The sequence below is a fragment of the Thrips palmi genome, unplaced genomic scaffold, assembly GCF_012932325.1.
Source record: "Thrips palmi isolate BJ-2018 unplaced genomic scaffold, TpBJ-2018v1 HiC_scaffold_10, whole genome shotgun sequence".
In the NCBI taxonomy this organism is placed as follows: domain Eukaryota; kingdom Metazoa; phylum Arthropoda; class Insecta; order Thysanoptera; family Thripidae; genus Thrips; species Thrips palmi.
In genome coordinates, this window is record NW_023144621.1 from 7,159,002 (window position 1) to 7,177,447 (window position 18,446).

At 53.8% G+C, this 18,446-nt stretch overlaps 2 protein-coding genes across 3 annotated transcripts in view; one reads left to right on the top strand and one right to left on the bottom strand.

Moving 5' to 3' along the window:
• LOC117654437 (homeotic protein distal-less-like) overlaps positions 1-5,115 on the top strand; it is a 38,525-nt gene extending 33,410 nt beyond the window's left edge. The window contains exons 3-5 of one of the 2 annotated variants that reach the window (XM_034401065.1): positions 1,933-2,116; positions 3,376-3,670; positions 3,933-5,115. In XM_034401065.1, coding sequence (XP_034256956.1) covers positions 1,933-2,116; positions 3,376-3,670; positions 3,933-3,945 — 492 coding nt within the window. In that variant the 3' untranslated portion in view covers positions 3,946-5,115. The remainder of the gene's footprint in view (positions 1-1,932; positions 2,117-3,375; positions 3,671-3,932) is intronic. The other variant, XM_034401066.1, reaches the window with a different exon arrangement.
• LOC117654429 (eyes absent homolog 2) overlaps positions 1-18,446 on the bottom strand; it is a 212,181-nt gene that overhangs the window by 103,268 nt on the left and 90,467 nt on the right. The window lies entirely within an intron of this gene.

Here is an 18,446-nt window from a genome sequence, read left to right on the forward strand (position 1 = left end):
CTCATTTGACTCTCCAGATGCGAAATGCGCCTCGCCACTCCTCATCGCCACCTGCCATCCTTCAATGCTTTGTGTGGGGTCCGCAGGGTCCGACGGGGGCGCTACGCCACAAAGACCCCCGTATACACTTGAACGTTTCCTTTTATTCCGAGCAGGAGGGTGTGGTGGACGCTCCACCCAACCGACGCGCGCTCTCGGAATTTGAGATCGCAGAAGTTTTTGCGATTTAAGTCTCCCTGTCTCCTTTCGACCGTTCCCTCTTCGATCCTTTCGTCCCTCTTTGATCCACCCCCACCCCCTCCAGATCGCATCCTGTCCGGAACCCAACGCACAGGGGCACTGGTGCGCGTTCTGGACTCCGGCAAGGACTCCGCTCCCTATCACCGACGATCGGCCGCGTCGTCTCTCTCTCTCTCCTCTCTCTCTCTCTCTCTCTCTCTCTCTCTCTCTCTCTCTCTCTCTCTCTCACGCCCCATGGGCGCGATGACTCTCTCGGAATGGGGGCTGCCGGCGATCTCCAAGTCCGGTAGCGCGGTAGAGCCTGAGAGAGTATATGAGCGAGAGAACCCCTCTCGGCGCCTACAATGTTCGCGATGAAGCACTACTTGGCACATGCGTACCACTTGCTCCTCGACAAGGAGAGGAGAAGAAGAAGAAGAAGAAGAAGAAGAAGAAGAAGAAGAAGAAGAAGAAGAAGAAGAAGAAGAAGAAGAAGAAGAAATGAGATAAAAAGAAGAATGAGGTGGAAAAGAAGGAGGAAAAGGAGAAGGAAAAGAAGGAAGAGGAAAGAGAGAAGGAGAAGAAGAAGAAGGAAAAGAAGAGGGACGAGAAGGGGAGGGGCTGAAGCGGGCTGAAGGGTCCAAGGATAGCGGAGGAGGTGTGTCCAGTGTGTTGCGCCCGCGGCGGGACGGGCCGCGTCGGCTGCGTCGTCTGGAAGGAAGCCTGGACGGCTGGAGGGGAGGGGGAGGGGAGGGGCACTTTCTGGTACAACTCTGTGCGCCCCGGGGCCCTGGTGGCGCGGCGCGGCGTCGAACGTTCTTGTTCCAGGTAACGAAAAAGGGAACAAATAAAATGACGCGGTAATGCTTGTCATTTCTATGCCCGGCCCGACTCGCGCCGGGCGTCTCGTGGGCAAAACGAACACAAAAAAAAATGTCGCAGAAACGCGCGCTTTTGCCCCCTTTTTTCGATGTTCCTCGTCGCGACGAGTGATTTTGACGAAAAAAAGACGTAATATTTAAATTTTATTGTTGTTTTTTTTTCACTTGCTATATCGCAGTGCAGCGGTCGGGCGTCTGGGCCTACACTGTGAAAGGGGGGAGCGTGTTGTGGGCATCGTGGCAAAAGTTGCCGAAAAACTGAGCGTTTCGACAGGTGATCCTAGACACGTCTTGTAGCTTGTACGTGCGTTCCGTGTGTGTGTGTGTGTGTGTGTGGGTAATCTCTGTGGGTCCATCACGAAATCCACACAACCACAGCGGCGTGCGCGTCCCAAGGTTCCTTGTATTGCGTTGCCCCGCGGCCGTACACTGTTCCGACTTGGACTCCATTTTTCTTCTCATTTCTTCCCTCCCTCGGAGTAAGCCACGTCCCACCGAGGCGTTTTCCCGACAGAGTGGCAGACTCGCAGTGCAGTGGGACTCGCGTAGGCCGCTGCGGCGCCACGCCCCCTGGTACACTGGGAAAATCTGCGTTGTCACTTGACCATTTCAAGGCCAATTTTCGAACTTCGCATCTAAGTGTGTCATAAAAACCTGTTGATGGCTTAGTTGTCACGCACATGTGCAATTAGTATAGAAGCTTTGATGATTTTATCAAGTTTTGATGTCATCGTTTTCAAGAGAAGACAAAGCCATCTATGACAAAGAGACAACAATAATGTGACGTCAAGTCCGTCTCTCTAACCGAGGGCCTTTCCCCTGTGTGTTGCAGGTCAAGATTTGGTTCCAAAATCGACGGAGCAAATACAAGAAGATGATGAAGGCGGCCCAGCAGGCGGGCGGCCCCCACAACAACAACAACAACAGCAGTGGCGGCAGCGGCAGCGGGCTGCAGGGCGGACCGCACAACGCACTGCCGCATAGTCCTCAACCCCCCCACATGGGAGGTGAGTCCAGTAAGTTGACCAGCCATTTTTTATTTTCTTACTTTTAACACGAGTTTTGAACTGGTTTCATAAGTCTAAGTCTTCTGAGGCTGTTTCAAAAGTGCCCCGCTTCGAATGTTTGCCGATTTGTTCCTTTCTTCTCCATGTTCATGTTCTACTCCTCTTTCACCTTCTTTCACTTCTCTTTATTCTTCTTTTTCACCTTCTTCTGTGTTTTCCCTCTTAAGTCATCTTCATCTTCTTCTGCATCTCCTCCCCCTCCTCTTGCTTCTTCTTCTTCTTCTTCTTCTTCTTCTTCTTCTTCTTCTTCTTCTTCTTCTTCTTCTTCTCCTTCTTCTTCTCGGCTTTATTGATTCCCTCATTGGCACTTCCTAGCCGCGGGACAATGCGGCAGGTGCTTTCCAACGGCCGCGTCGCTTCGTCGCCGCTCCCGTCCTTTCTTATCTATGCCGTTGATAGAAACCCGTCCACGTGCTCGCGGATAGAGCCGCCGTGCGGATAGAGAGGGATAGAGGAAGGAAGAAAAAAGTTTGACAATCGGCACGTCGCCTTTGTGGCGCGCGAATTGGCACTCGCCATTGTGGGCCGCGCTACAGACTGATTTCGAGAGTCGTTTTCGTCGCTCTGTCTCTCTCGCACAGACACTGGACGCCCCACGAGTGCGAGGGAGACAGAGCGACGAAAACGACTCTCGGAATCAGTCAGCTGGCCGCGTGACGCGCGTGCCAAAATAAGGGCTTTGTGCGATCCACACCTTGTTACTCTCAAGGGAGCGAGTGCGATAATTGAGTCCACGAGTCACCGTTGCCTTGCGAAAATGAGGCGAAATAAGGCCCTAAGGGATTTCAAACTTGGTTAGCTTTTTGGAACTGTTTAAACTGAACGGATTGCAGATTCCATGGTTGTTGTCACTCCTTGACAAACTCATGGGTGACCCTTAGGTGCAGTTGAATTCAAGTCACTGGTGACGATCTCATGATAACTCCTATGCATTTTTACGTTAATCATATTAAGATGATATGAACTTGACTTGGCCTTGAAATTAATATCGAGTGGCCACTAAAATTTTCGAAAATCATGAGTAAAGGGCCATAGTATTGCGGTAAAAGGCTCTTTGGCCTCTTGGGGCGTTTTGGTTTAGCAAGTTCGGGCTGCAGAAATTCTGACATCGGCTTGGGAGGCTACAGGCTGCGTAGGTCCTTCGGGGCATCTTGTTGTTTCTTTCTCCTGGATCCCGTTTGCTGACAGTGCGGCGTGTTGTGTTGCAGGCGGCGGATCCTCGTCCGGCTCGCAGCCCAGCCCCTCGGGCAACTACATGCCCCACCAGACGCCCACCCCGAGCTCGACGCCAGTCAGCGACATGTCGCCCGGCCCCCACGGCCTGTCGCAGAGCCCGCCCGTCGGCCCCATGGGCAGCCCCATGGTCGGGGTGGGCAGCTGGGACGTCAAGCCCCCCATGCCCCACCACCCCCAGAGCCACCACCCGCCCCACCATCCGCCCCACCCGGGCTACGTGACGCCGTACTCGTGGTACCAGGCGGAGCCCAACCCAGGGATGCTCACGTAAGTTCACTTTTCTTGTTTGTTACTGTAAATTTCAAACTCTGTCATTTTCTTAAAAAAATAAATAAATAAACACTAACTTCTAGAAGTAAAATACTATGAACAGAACTTCCAGTTTTGTTTTGTAAATTGAACAAATATGACTCCTGGGTCATGAAAATATACTCGAGAAAAAAAAACACAGTGCAGAAAAATTTCAGCACAGTTTTGAAAATTTTCTTAGTGTTGTTTTGCTTCATGGCGTTTCTTTGTTGTGTTGCAGAGTTTGGCCATAACGCCGACCCTGGGGCTTTGCGACGACTGCCAGCGAGTGGCGGCGATAGTTGGCTGCACTGCAGAGCGACCGCACTGTGGAGGCTGCGGCCCCTTCCGGCTCGGGACGGCCAACCTTGAAGAACGAAAAACATTGCACGTGACTGAATGGAACAAAACGAAAAACGAAATGAAGGAAAAATTGTGTGGTAGAAGGCGAAGTACTACTTAACGGGCTGGGAGCGGAAAGCGACATCTCACCTCGGCTCGGTGAGAATCTAATCCCAGCGCTCAATGATCAAATCTCGAACTAATTCGATCCGATCGCGTGGGCCTCCTTCGGCCCCCAGGCAACCAAGTTCACTTTCGTCTTGCAGTCCCCCTTTTTTGATACTGATTTTTAGTCTGATGTTTGTAAATGCCGCGTCTTCGTTGCCCCCTTCATGTTTGCATGGATTGACAAGTACTTACTGAATCCAATCAAGTGATTACGCTTTTTTGTCAAAGATCGCCGACACTCGCTGGTCACTCGTCTTGTGATCGAGTCCCGTGGTTGTTGTTGTTGTTTTTGTGAGATGTGTGGACAACTAATAGGGATTTTAATGGCATTTATTTACAAAATGTTACCGTTCTTGATACTGCAGACAGTTTAAGGACCTATGGTGTCGTACGTATTTGTAAATATTGTTAGGAATTTTTATTTGTTTTTAAGTCTGAATGTTATAAAAAATACCTATTAAACTTTAATTGAAAGTGTGTTTCAAAATTTTTTACTGTTGAGCGCAACACAGGTACAAACTGTAATGTGACAAAACACCAAGTGTTTTGATTGGCTTTTTTGCGAAGACGAGGAGCTAAAAATCTGTGCGACCTTAGATAATATATTAAAGAAATTTGTGCAGGATTCCAAAGAAAGCAACAAAAAGTAATAAGTGTATATTTGTGAAAGTCAAATTATTGTTGTGGATTTGTTATTTTAGTATGTTAAACTTAGTGGAATGCAATTTAAATCTCTTGGACGGAAATCACAAGCAAGAAAAAGCCATACTCCCGGCTCCATGTAATATATTGTATATGTAAAGTATATGTATATTAGGTAATAATTGTCATAGCGATTTCCGTCCGACGCATTTACCTTGCGTTTTGCTAGAACAAACTTGATTTATATTATAATATAAATAGAACCAAAACTACATGAACTGGCTCATTCTGTCATTCTCCCTGACTACCTCCCCGCAGACTGTTTCTTGAGACGTTGGAGCGATCCACGCCGGTGCAGAGAGGAACACAGCTGTTTTCACCTCGGAGGCAAAAAAGGAGCAAAAAACGGTTTCCGATACTCGGCGAACACGCCCACAGAGCAGAATAAGTAGAGAGGCCGATGGAGCCACTGGGTCCGGAAAAGACTCTGGCCGGCCAAGCGTGGCGCTTGCGCGCGGAGGGGCCTAACAGGGGGGCAAGTTCACCGGGGTACACTGCTAAGGAAAACCTCGAAAAGAAAAGAACAGAACGGACATGAAAACTTTGCACCAGCGGCACTGACAGATATATAAAGAGCTAAATAAATGTTCTAAAACAAAAACGCTTTGGATTTTGAAGGAAAAAGAAACAAGTTGGAAACAGCCAGAGGCAGCTCAGAGAAGTCCGTGCAGCAACGTCGCCTGGGGCTGTATTGCAAGCACGGCAGCGGCGGCACCTGCAACCTGCAGGCCGCCGCCACCTGCAGCTGCACACTGAAAGTCGTTTTCGTCGCCCCGTCTCTCTCGCACCAAGACGGGCTGCCCCAAGAGTGCGAGAGAGACAGAGCGACGCAAACGACTCTGTGGAGGCGGCGGCGTGGACCGTCGTGACTGCAGTGGCGAAACGGTCGAGCCGAGGCTGTGCTGAGCGTTCGTGCCAAATTCTCATACTCCAAAATACGCCGCAGTGCGTGCAGCGCGGATTGCTGCGTTTTCGCTTTGCTGGCAGTATAGTGCGCCCAAAAACAGGCCTCTTCAAACCAAAAACATTTGCTTTAGACTGCGTAAAAAATGAGCTTGAAATTTTTCAAGTATATTTACTTGGAGTGCATCAAGTATATTTACTTCAAATGCATCAAGGATATTTATTTGAAGTACCTCAAGTAAATTTACTCGACATGTGTCAGATAAAATTCACTTTGTTCCAAATAAATTAGCTTAGAAGCGCAAACTTCGGGTGTCGCCGGCAGTTTGATTTGAACAAGTCACTACTCAGTGCTCGCCACTGCAAGGGGCGGATCAAGCGGAACGCGAGCACGGAGTCCACATTAGAACTTAACGACCGTCTTGATCTCGAAGATAGCGCGCTCTGCCCCACTTTACCGAAATCGTATCACTCTGAACCACAGCGATTCTGAAATGTCTCTCTCGGAGCTCTGTCTCTCGCACCCCTGCGGCACGCCCCCTGAGTGCGAGAGAGACAGATGCGGCCCTTGCGGCGCGCGAACGCGGCGCCAACCTGTGGTTACGGCCACTGCAACCGACGATGATTGTGTTTGTCGCACTGCAGCCTGAGGGTCGCTTTCGTCGCCCTGTCTCTCTCGCACTCATGGGGCGGCCCCGATAGGTGCGAGAGAGACAGAGTGACGAAAGCGAATCGGTCTGCTGCTGCTGGATAAGTCGGAGACTTTTCTCCAGAGGGCTCGTTGAGGGCAGTGCAAGTGCCAGCGGACCATTCCCAGCCAGCGGCGCAGCAGCACAGCGACGGGGTGGTTGCGAGTCCGGCGCAGTGCAGCGCCCAGTTTGAGACAACTAATTATCACCCCAAAATGGGCCGGCCTCTGGGTCGTACTTGGCGTGCACTTCACAGTGCACCCTAAGGCTCTGCCCAGAGCACACACCACTACACAAAACAGAGCTTTTCATAAAATAACTCAAGTCGCAGTTTTGGAAAACTATATTCCTCAGATGCATTTTTGATGAAAATACTGTCAAACCTAGCCGATAGGTATGCCAAAGGACTGAAAAATCATTGTGACATACTGCTGCCTGATACCGTCGGTCGCTCTGTCTCTCTCGCACCCACACGGGACGCCCTGCGAGTGCGACAGGGACGGAGCGACGATCGGAATCGGGCGGCTGTTGTGTCCACAGCTTAGCGCCCCGTTTACAGAGCAGTGACAGTGGTAACGAGCGATCGAAAACGGTGGACCACCGCGACGGCGGCCACGGCCACGGCCTCCAGTGTAGTGGCCGACGGCCTGGCGGTCTCTCTCGCACTCATGGGGCGTCCCGTATGGGTGCGAGAGAGACAGAGCGACGAGTCTGCTGGCGGCGACACCATTTGTCGGCCGGGGCGACCGCGCAGCGCACCACTGTATGACAGGTGAGAAATGTCTCCTTCCTGTGGGGACAGCGCGCTGCGCGGGCTGGTTCCGAGAGTCGTTTTCGTCGCTCGGTCTCTCTCGCACTCATGGGGCCGAGCGTACAGGTGCGAGAGGGACAGAGCGACGAAAACGACCTCTCAGTCCCGCAGCTAGCACAGCTAGCGCAGCTAGCGCAGCTAGCGCAGCTACCGGGCTTGCTTTCGTGGTCCGCTGTCACTGCGTGGGCCCCAGACCGAGGCGCAATGATGGATTCGGATAATTCGTTTTGGATCCACGAGGACGAATCAAAGGCAAGGCGCAGTGGGGAGCAGGACGAAAAAAAGCTGAAATTGAAACATTTTTGGTTTTTCAAAAATGTTAACATTTGTTTAAAAGATAAGCTTAGTTGTCTATGTTGCAGTTTTTGTTCCTCGACTCGGCTTGGGTTCGTGACCAGTACAAAAGCTGTAGTACTGGAAACCCACGGTCCGGAACAGTCTTAGAGGGACCCTTGTCTTCCAAAACAACAGCTGGCAAAAAAAAAAACAAAAAATTGGCATTTGCGGTCAAGTGTTGCATTCGATCGTTTCGGTTCTGGTCACAAAGTGACTTACAGTTGCAGGTCAACTTAAAAATCTCTCGTTGAGGAAACAAATCATATGTCCGCGTTCTCCTAACCTTTCTTTCCGCACTCCACCCGAAAAAAAAGGCAAGATAAGACTTGGAGGGAAAGGTGGAAATAGGGGTCCCCAAAGCAAGGAGCAGAACGGAGCTTCCTGCTTAAAACTCTACGCGCTCGCTTATCGCTCGCGGTGTGTCCTTGAGTCCGGGGAAAATTTGTGAAGCGTGGGGCCTGTCATTTCGTTCGAACGAAACGACTAGGGAACCCGAGGGGCGACCCGCTGTAAAATTTTGTGTACAATGGTTGTGAGAATGTGTTAGAATGTGCGAGGTTTCGGGCCTATTTACCACTAGCTGCCTGCTTACAGGCGTTTTTGCCACCTGAATGTGAAACGTGTTTAAATTTTGTACAATGAATGTGCGGGAAGTACGAAGCGACACGTTTGCTTAGCCCACTGCTTTCGGGACAGGTCAATTGTCGGGGATAAACAAGCAAGAAATTAAAACAAGGTTGAGCTGAATAATTAGCGGTCCACATGAAGCTAAAATTTGAGTCAGGTAAGATTAGAGCTTTGTCGCCAATCACGCTCGGTTCGACTTTCATTTAGCGACTCTGGAGCTCAAAACGCGTCTAGAGTTTTGGCCGCCTCCACCGGTCTTCTGGCCCACTGTGCGGCGGTGGTGGGTGGGGCGCGCGTTCCTAGACCTGGAAGATGGTCTCCATCGCCGTGCCGATAGTGCGGACTGGTTCCAGGTGTCGGTAACTGCCTTGTTGGACATCCGTTGATAGTGGTTCGCTCCGTTCCTTGCCCTCGGAGTATAAACCAAAGAAACCTGTGGAAACTTCGCTTAAAAGTCTCGTTTAGGACGGGTGGCACTCCATACACCAATCACGGTCCCATAAGCGATATTTTGCAAGGACGACCAACAGCAGCCGTGGTGGCACTGAACGCGAGGGAGAATGCTGTCTGAGGCCAGCAAGCAGGATCATCCCTTGTTATGCATGTTGTCATCTGTGTGGAGTGGTATAGCAGCTCGCTCAAAGGGAAGGAGACACAGAGACAGATAGACAGGCAGACAGGCAGACAGACAGACAGACAGGATAGATAGAAAGGCGGGCAAATGAACAGACAGGAGAGAGACAGAGAGAGTTCCACGTTCATTACAATTAGGTGAGATGAACCAACTGATGAGTGGCTCGCAACTACCACTTCATTAGTGGTGCCCACTCCGTACTGTGGATAGCGCCACTGTCGCATGAGGTTGGTCGAAACTAGTGAGTGGCAAACAGCTTTTTGGGGGCAAAAAAACAATTTTAACATTAAATGTTTTTAAAAATTCCTTTCTGGTGGCAGAGTGCAGCTCTATGTTGGTCGGTTTATGTGACGCTGTTCACTTTTGCGGCGATGCCCAGCGGTCGATTCCGAGAGTCGTTCCCGTCGCTGTCTCTCTCGCACTCATGGGGCATCCGCAGGCGCGAGAGAGACAGAGCGCCGATACAACGACCCTCGGAATAAGTTCGTGGCGGAGCCCGGCGGTGGTCGACAGCCGGCCGGTTCCGAGAGTCGTTCTCGTCGCTCTGTCTCTCTCGCACCAACACGGGACGACCCGTGAGTGCGAGAGAGACAGAGCGACGAAAGCGACCCTCGGAGGCCGGCCGTGCAGCTCGGCGGGCGGATGCAGCCGGAGGCCGGCGGTCCGGAAACACCGCCGGTCGGAAAATCCGGGAGCTCCACTCTCATCCTCGTCTGCGAGACTCGGCGAGCAGAGCCTCCTGTGCCTGGGTTGCCGGGATGGGCGAAAACGGGACAAAAGACTTGGGCAGGCAAACGCGGCGGCCCATTCAGAGCGCTCACTAAGAATGTATCCGAGCACGGATTAGTCTATTAGCGGCGCGAGGCGGGGGTCGACGCCGCCACTGCCGCCGGACGAGCCGGCCCAGAGACCTTCTCGTCGCTCCGTCTCTCTCGCACCCACACGACACGCCCCGTGAGCGCGACAGAGACAGAGCGACGAAAACGACTCTCGGAATCGGTCTGCTGGGCCAGGCCGGCCCGGGCCCTGGGCCCCCCGTGGAGCGTGGACTCCATCACCGTCAGGATCCCGTCAAAGGCCGTCTGGGTGCCGCGCGCCGGCAGCCGGGTGCACTGCCAAAAACAGCACGAACAAGACCGACAACACGCTGTTGTTGTTGTTTTTGGCAATGTGTTTGGGATTCAAATGCAACCCCTCACGCCTACCGCGGACACCGACGGTCAGTACAACCCAGACGCACCAGTTTCACTATCTGGACCACAGCATCTCTCAGAACGAAGTATTCTCCAGCATAGGAGTAAACTCCCATCGAACTCTAACATAATTTTGTTCTCTAACATGGCAGTATGCTCCAACATTGTAGTATGCTCCAACACAGGATTTTACTCTAACACAGCAGTACACCCACTTAGGATTTTCCTCAAACATGCGAGTATACTCCAACATAGGAGTCTACACTCTCAAATTGAAGCATACTTTGACTAGAGTCACAAAAAAAATTATTGATCAAATCATTGCCAAAACTTCTACGACAATGAAACTCACAGGCAGAACTAAATCAGCTGGTTGTTCATGCGTTTGATTTTTGCCGTGATCCGCGATTGATCCGGAGCGATACAGTAGTCCGATTTGTTTTGCACCCACAAGGTGAAGGCCGGCCGCTATCAGGCCCATCTAGGGAGCCAGCCAGAGCCAGCCGGCCCACCGCAGATGCATATTGATGTATCGACTTCCCCCCGGGGCCCTGATCGGCCAAGCGGTCGAGAGTTCAGAGCGCGGAACCCACCCACGTCACGTGGTCACGAATGGGACTTCTGTGCGACAAGCCAGATTTTTTACATCTTACGTCCCCACAATTTGAAGAGCAGGCGCGGTGAGCCCAAAGTAGGTCACACAACTGCACTTACACTGAAAGTAAGGGGAAGGTTCTGAGCGCTCATGTATATCTCATCCCCTGTCGCCACTTTCGCAGTATATATTTTACAAAACACAAAACACACAATTCACTGTTTTGTCACATATCACACCATCGAGTCACTCTTCAATTAAATTAGTGGAGTGTGTTCTCGATGCTATCTCCTCCAGCTTCCAAGGCGCGCGCGCACGCGCGCGTGTGTGTGTGTGTGTGTGTGTGTGTGTGTGATGCCCCCCGCGGAGGAGCGCTGGGCAGGGGGAGCCTTGGGGGGGATGCGCTCCGCTTCTTGATATTGAAATTAAAAACCATCGAATGAATGGCAGGCGGCAAGGCCCATTGTGCGCAGAGTACACTGCTATTTTAGTCTTTTATGCGAATCGGGAGGGCGGTGCGCGGCTGCAGCCGGGATGCGCGCGCACACACACTCACTCACACGAACACACACGTACACACCAACACACGCACACACACACACACACACACGCACGCACACGACCATGCACGCACGCATACACATGGCCAGCCATGCGGCGTAATTCGCGTGTTTGTGGGTCGACCGGGCCGAGTACGTTAACCTTCAAAAACTTTGTCCGGAGCGATGCTCTTTCAAATCGGGGAAGCTGCATAGCAGCGACACATTGTAGTACACTGGAAACCTACGTGTGCACTCAGTGCACTCAGTGAGTACACACATCAGGGCTCTGAGTGCTCTTGAGTGCTCCATGTGTAATGCACACTTAAGTTTGCAGAGTACTTTCGAGAGGGACGGTATACTGTAAAGCTATGCTCCAGGATTATTGGATTATGAGACGGCAAACAAACGAAACATGGGGAACTGCACTGCGAAAGGATCCGCGCGCGACGACGCCTACACTGCGAAAAAGCAACACCAGTCGCGGAATTCAATTCTTTTTTACAAAAAAAAATCAGGGCTAGTTGTGTGGTATAGCAAGGCGGTTGAACGGTTCGCGCGGCGGAGTTTCCCAAAATGGCTCGGTCGTCGACGTAACTCCGGTCCAGACGGCTGCCGTCCGTACGGCCTGGACAATAGACAACGACATATCTACCCTAATACTCATCCGCTCCCCCCCCCCCCTTTTCCCCCTCCCCGCACTGCTCCCATTCACTCTGTCGATTCATTCCCGTGCAGCCCCCTCTCTATACAGAAGTAGTAATTTGATACCAGTTTTGTTCTGAACCAGAAAATCCAGACCGCTCGCGACCCCCCCCCCCCTCCCCCGGGGCCGTGCCATTCAGTCTGCATGACCTGGAAGGCATGCAAGCACCCCCTCCCCTCCCCGTGCACACACTGCATCGCTCTGTCTCTCTCGCACGCACGAGAACGTCGCACGAGTGCGAGAGGGACAGAGCGACGACTCGGAATCAGTCTTCTGCCAGGCTGGAGGGAAAACGTCCAGCTGATTCAGCTTGTCATGTTGGCGCGTCTGCTGCGGTAAGCCGACACACACCTTCGAGAGCGGGAAAAAAAGCGGAACCGGTAGCGGGAGTTGAACCTCGGATCTCCACGCAGAAAGCTAGTGTCTGAACCTAGGGTCTAGGGTCACTCATCTGGTTATTGCCCCGCCGCAACCAGTGGTTTGCATTCGTTGAAATCCGTGTGTTGTCACTCCCACATCATGCAGGCTTCATTCAATGCAGCCCAAACATCTCGCTGTCACCAAAGCACACCGGACGGACGGACGGACGGACAGACAGACAGACAGACAGACAGACAGACAGACAAACGTGACGCGCAGCAAGGGGTGCAGCAACTCGCGTCGGCCATCCCTTATTTTTAAAAACCCGCCGCGACGAGGCTGCAGCGGCCCGCGATTGGTCGGTTGGCTTGACGCTCCTCCCGTCGCCTTCTCCTCCTTCTCCTCGGCTGCCCCTTTCCCGCCCTTGCCCTGCTTGCCATGCCCCGGCACGCCTTGCCGCGCCTTGCCGCGCCTTGCCTCGCCATGCCACCCTCCAGCGCGCGCTCCAGCGTCTCCAGTCATGTAGAAACGCTGGTGCCGCCTCTTTTCTTCAAGCGATCTTCATTTTTTTTTCTTCCTCCGTTTTTTTTCTTTTCCTGGCCACAGGTCGTGCCAGTCGCTAGCCCAGCCCAGCCAGGCCCCACCGGGGCCCCCCGCGCCCCGCCCCGCCCCACCGCGCCCCACCGCGCCCCGCCGCGCCCCGCCGCGCCCCACCGCCCCCCCCACCCCGCCACAAAACTTCCCAGGCAGGCGCCATTCGCCGTGGTACTCGCCGAAAAACCTGGAAAGGGTTAGGCAGACCGGCGAGACACGCGTGGAGGAATGCCTTTATATTTTCGAGGTGCTTGTCGTTCGTTGAACAACGCGGTCCTGTTCACATGGACAGCAGGCGCAAAAAAACTGAGGTCCAGCGTCGCCGCCGCGGCTGGGAGTCGAACCCGGGCGTGGTGGAATTGCCCTGGGATGAATGGGCGTCGGTAATGAGGCCGGCAACAACGACCATATTGAGACGTGTCCAAGCTGAAGAAACGCGCCGTATTTTAAAGGGGGATGCGACAATCGCGTCATTTGCCACCCGCAGGGCGACCGCCCCCCGCCGCCCCTGCAGACTGATTCCGAGTCGTGCTTGGTCGTGCTGTCTCTCTCGCACTCATGGGGCCTCCCGTGTGGGCGCGAGAGGGACAGCTCGACGAAAACGACTCTCAGAATCAGTCTGCCGCCCCCGCCGCCCCCGGCCGCACTGTCTTCCCGCCCATCCAGTGCGTCACCGCCTTGCTGCCTTGCTGGCTCCGCCTTGCTGGCTCCGCTCGGCAGGTTTCGCGGCACGTGCGTGAGTCGCAGAATTAGAGGGCGCTGAATCCCGGAGCTAACGAACCGAGTGTCGGGTGCGGCGCGGTGCGGTGCGGCGCACAGCGTACGCCCCATCCCTCCCGTGTGCCACATAATCCTTCAAAACCACCCCCCGGCCTGTAGGGCGCGATTCCGAGCGTCGCTCTGTCTCCCTCGGGCCCCGCCGACCCGCCCCTTGCAGAGCGAGAGAGACAGAGCGACGGAAGCGCCGCTCGGAGAGCAGCCTCACAGTGGGGGCACGCGTGGCCTTTCCCGCCGTTGTCCCGCCGTTTGGCGAACAACATGACGAGTTCGCCGACTTGATGCAGAATACATCATCGCCACGGACAGACGGACAATATTTCGGGAAAACCTGTTTGCGGTTTCACGAAATGAAGCACTAGGTTCAGTGGAGAACTGCAGCTGAGCGATTGCGACGCTCCCCCCTCCCTCCCCCTCCCCCTCCCTTTTGAGCCCCTCAGGTGACCGTGCCGGGGCGAGCCGCTCACACTCATCAACTCCAAACTAACCTAACGCACTGAAAAATTTTGCTGTCACTTAACGTCGAATCAGTGGATGGCATTTTCATCCCTCTCAAGTGATGACAATTTTTACCAGATGACTATTTCCATCAAAGCTACTACACTACATTCATAGGCGTAATAACAATGGCATTCTGTTTGAAAGGAATTCGAATCGTATGCCTGTCAACAGAAGACCGGTGGAGGCGGCCAAAATCCAAGACGGGTTTTGAGCTCCAGAGTCGCTGGGACTCGAACCGAACGTGTGACGCCACCAATGGATTGCTCTCCGCACGAAGAGTCCATTGGTGGGGTCGCTCGGTTCGAGTCCCGTTTAGCGACCCTGGAGCTCAAAACTCGCCTAAGGTTTTGGCCGCCTCCACCGGTCTCGGTCTTCTGGGCCACTGTGCTCCCCCTTCGCACGCTGCGCACGCTTCGCACGCGCCGCACACTCCTCGTCGCCGCCCCGCGCACTACGCGCTACGCGCCGATTCAAAGATTATGATTAGGTACCACTGATGTGGTCCATTTGCAGCCTTTGTCCGCACCCCTGCAGCCCGCGTGACTGCAGGCTGTCTGTCTCTCTCGCACCCAAGCGGGGCGCCCCCTGAGTGCGAGAGAGACAGAGAGCGGCGTTCGGAATCGGCCTGCCGCGCCGCGTGCCGGCCTCTGCTGTCCAAACACGCCATTCGAGGCTGGTCTCCTGGAATGATCCGCCGAAGGGAAGCCAGCGGGCTGTCTCTCTCGCACTCGTGGGGCGCTCCGTGTGCGAGCGAGAGAGACGGCAGTGTGCCGAATATGCCAGCAGGGCAGGGAGAGCCGAACAAGAAGCCGGACTTTGTTGCTCTTGTCGAGGGCACATCATAAGATCCTCTATTTAAAAAGAAATCTAGTGCTCTTGAAGCGCACAAAATCTCTCAACAATGCCAAACATAAAATTTTCATACGGTCAAAGCGAATGGGACCTTGTTCAAATCGAAGCAAACGATCCGAATAGTAATTCAAACGGTGAATTTCCGAATTTTAACATTTCTGGGAGAGACCCTCTGAATGGCATTAAGGCCACTAAGTCAATTTGAGTCAGTGGCAAGTGGCGGCAATGCGATGACAGGCTATCCACTACTTAGCGCACAAAACGCCAATTACAGAGTCGCCTCTTTACAGGGTGGTGGGCCGGATAATTGTTACGGCATTATTAGCCGTCGGAAACATTCACCAGTCTATTCGGCGCTATTTATAAAAGTGTGACCGTGTATTTAGGCTGTGTCACTCGAGCACGCACACACACATACACGCACACATATGCACGCTGTCCGCCCGATGGACGAGATGTTAACGCTTAGCCTGTAATTATAAGTCGTACCTCAGCGTTCCGCCTACCTCCCCTTTTCCCGATCCTGTCTACGACCTCTCCCGTTTCGATCCACCTCGATTCCTCTCCCTTTCCGATCCTCTCATTTTTCGATCCTCTCCCTTTTCGATCATCCCTCCCTTGTTGACCCTCTCTCCCTTTGCGATCGTCTCTCTCTTTTTGATCCTCTCCCTTTTCGATCTCTTCCACGAGCCTCTCCCGATCAACTCCTCCCGTTTCCACACAGAATTAGTGGAACCCTTCTAAAGCGAGTGCATTATTTCTCAGTCGCAGGGCTACGATGACATATTGCACTCAGCCCCTGTCTGTCTGTCTGTCTGTCTGTCTGTCTGTCTGACGGAGGCTGGCCGGCGGTCATCAGTCACAAATCGTGCACTGGCCTCTGAACCACGCTGATCCCAATCCTGACCCCTCGATGACTGAATAAACAAACGACCTGAGCTACGCCCCCACCTCCCCCGCCCTGTCCCTCCGCCACTCCCCTCTCCCTCCTTCCCCTTCTTCTCCCCTCCCCTCCCCCGCCACGCTCCGCCACACTGCTCCAATAACCATCCAATTAGGCGGCTGGCAACATCACACCCCGGCTTACGCACCTCTGTGACTCTTGCCCCTTTTACTCCGATCCAACAACAACAACAACACGATGCGCGGCGCGAAGCACGCCGACGACAGCAGCAACAACAAAAACATGCGTGCCAATTGGGCGCGGCAAGGACACTGTCTGTACCGCCCCAGTGGGGCTTTACGTTTCAATCGGCGCGGCACTGTAAGCGGCGACTGGGGTCGTTGGTGCCAAAGGCAATTAGTGGCTGTGGGAACTACACTAGAAGGCGGGGCGCTCTCCGACAGGCGGTCCGCCGCGGTCCGCGCACGCCGGACGAAGACCGATCGTGGCGACGACGCCGAACCGCGCCCACAGTGGGCCGGAAGACAGGCCCAGGGGCCAAAACCCCAGACGCGTTTTGAGCTCCACAGTCGCTAAACAGGACTCGAACCGAACGTGTGACCCCACCAATGGATTCCTCGTTCGGAGAGCAATCCGTTGGTGGGGTTACACGTTGGGTTCGAGTCCCATTATAGTGACTCTGGAACCTGAAATCTGTCCGGGATATTGACCGCCTCCACCGGTCTTCTGGCCCACTGTGCACTCGTCGTCCCGTCCCTCCTCGGTGTCTGCTGCAGGATCCGCCTGGAAAATAGGCAAACAGTAAGGGGGCGAAAATTGTTGTTTTGCCCCCTCCAAAATGTCACCTCTGCCCAGAGCATCAGAACAACGCTGCAGCCGCTGAAGCGCACCCCTTCGTCGCTTCCTCCCAGTGTACCTCCTCGCTGTCCCCGTCCGCCACCAGGACACCGCAAAGTCGTCCGCGCGCCTTCTGGACACTAATTTATTTTCATTTCACTTCTTTTTACGACTCTAAGACTGGTCAGCAGGAAGTCCCAATTGTGTCGGGGCAAAGTCGCCTCCCGGCCATGCAGCGGCGTCCATGCAGGCAGACGCTCTCTCTCTCTCTCTCTCTCTCTCTCTCTCTCTCTCTCTCTCTCTCTCTCTCTCTCTCTCTCTCTCTCTCTCTCTGCCCCTCCTCCCCCCTCTCCGCCTCCACACATCCTACTGAGCAAGGAGCACGCGGCGCGATGGGCTAAATCCGTTGAATCCACTTGGCCGAGCGGCCTGCGCACACGTCCGCGACACCCAAGGACCGCGGTTCGCCTCGCACCGCCGGCACTTGCAGTGCAGTTTCTTCCCCCCTGCCTTGCGGACCTGGCGGCACCCATCAAGAGTTGGGAACCGGGTCGCGGCGGGTCGCCCTTAACTAGGCCCAATCGCACGATTAGCGCACCGCGCGGCACAGCGAGCAAAGCGCTTGACAGAGAAGACAAACTACTCGGCCCCCGCCGCGGCCTGCCCGCCAGACCGATTCCGAGAGTCGTTTTCGTCACTCTGTCTCTCTCGCACTCATGGGGCGTCCCGTGCAGGTGCGAGAGAGACAGCGACGAAAACGCCTCTCGGAATCAGTGGACGGGCCTGCCCGCCAGGGCCCCGCGCCCCGCCGGCACGGTCCGCGACAAAACAGCTTCCCACGAGGCCGGAAACGGGTTTAAAATAAGAAGATCCGTACAGGATTAATAGTGTTTTGATTCGCTTGTCCCTTTCCTCCTCCCCCACTGCCCTCCCGGGGGTCCGCGCCGTCGTGGACTGCGGCGTGGACTCGTCGTGGACTTCAGCGTGGACTCCGGCGTGCACCCCAAGACAGTGGCATCGGCGTGGTCACCACGCCGTCTCTATCCCGCTGCCGTGACGGCACCTGGGTGGGCGGTGGGGACCCGCCCATTAGAAATCCGTTTCCTGCCACAACAAATTTTTTTAAAAAGTTGGGATTAGTTTTTTTTATATATATATTTTGAAGTGCACAAGGCCACGGGCGGAGACACTAAAGTTTGTCCAGCAACGATCAAAATTTGCAAAAAGTGTTACTCTCTTTCGGTCAGGCCGTCTGTTTGCACTGGGAATCCAGGAACATGACAGAATGTTGAACGCTGACCTGGCCAATTTTTGGCCGATTCACATTCGTTTCAACGTAATGCCTCGATCTTTTACTCTCAGAAATTCAAACACTGCATGCAAATTATTGTGTCTTTCTGCAAAATATAAAATGAACACTAACGAAAGTGGCGTTTGCTTGTTATTGCATTCATTATTTCGCAAAACATTTTTTTCCTCCATTCGGAAACATAAAAAAAATTAAAATAACAAAAACAAAAAAAATTGTGCGTGGTTGGTCGGCAAGGCTGTCGGGTTGTCACCGCGAGGCAATGCCAAGCAATGCGAAGCAGTACCAGGCAGCTGGTGGGGTGGTTCGGCACGCGCCCCGCCCGGCCACACCACGCTCTCATTTCGGCGCCTTTTCGGTTTTCCCTATAATTATT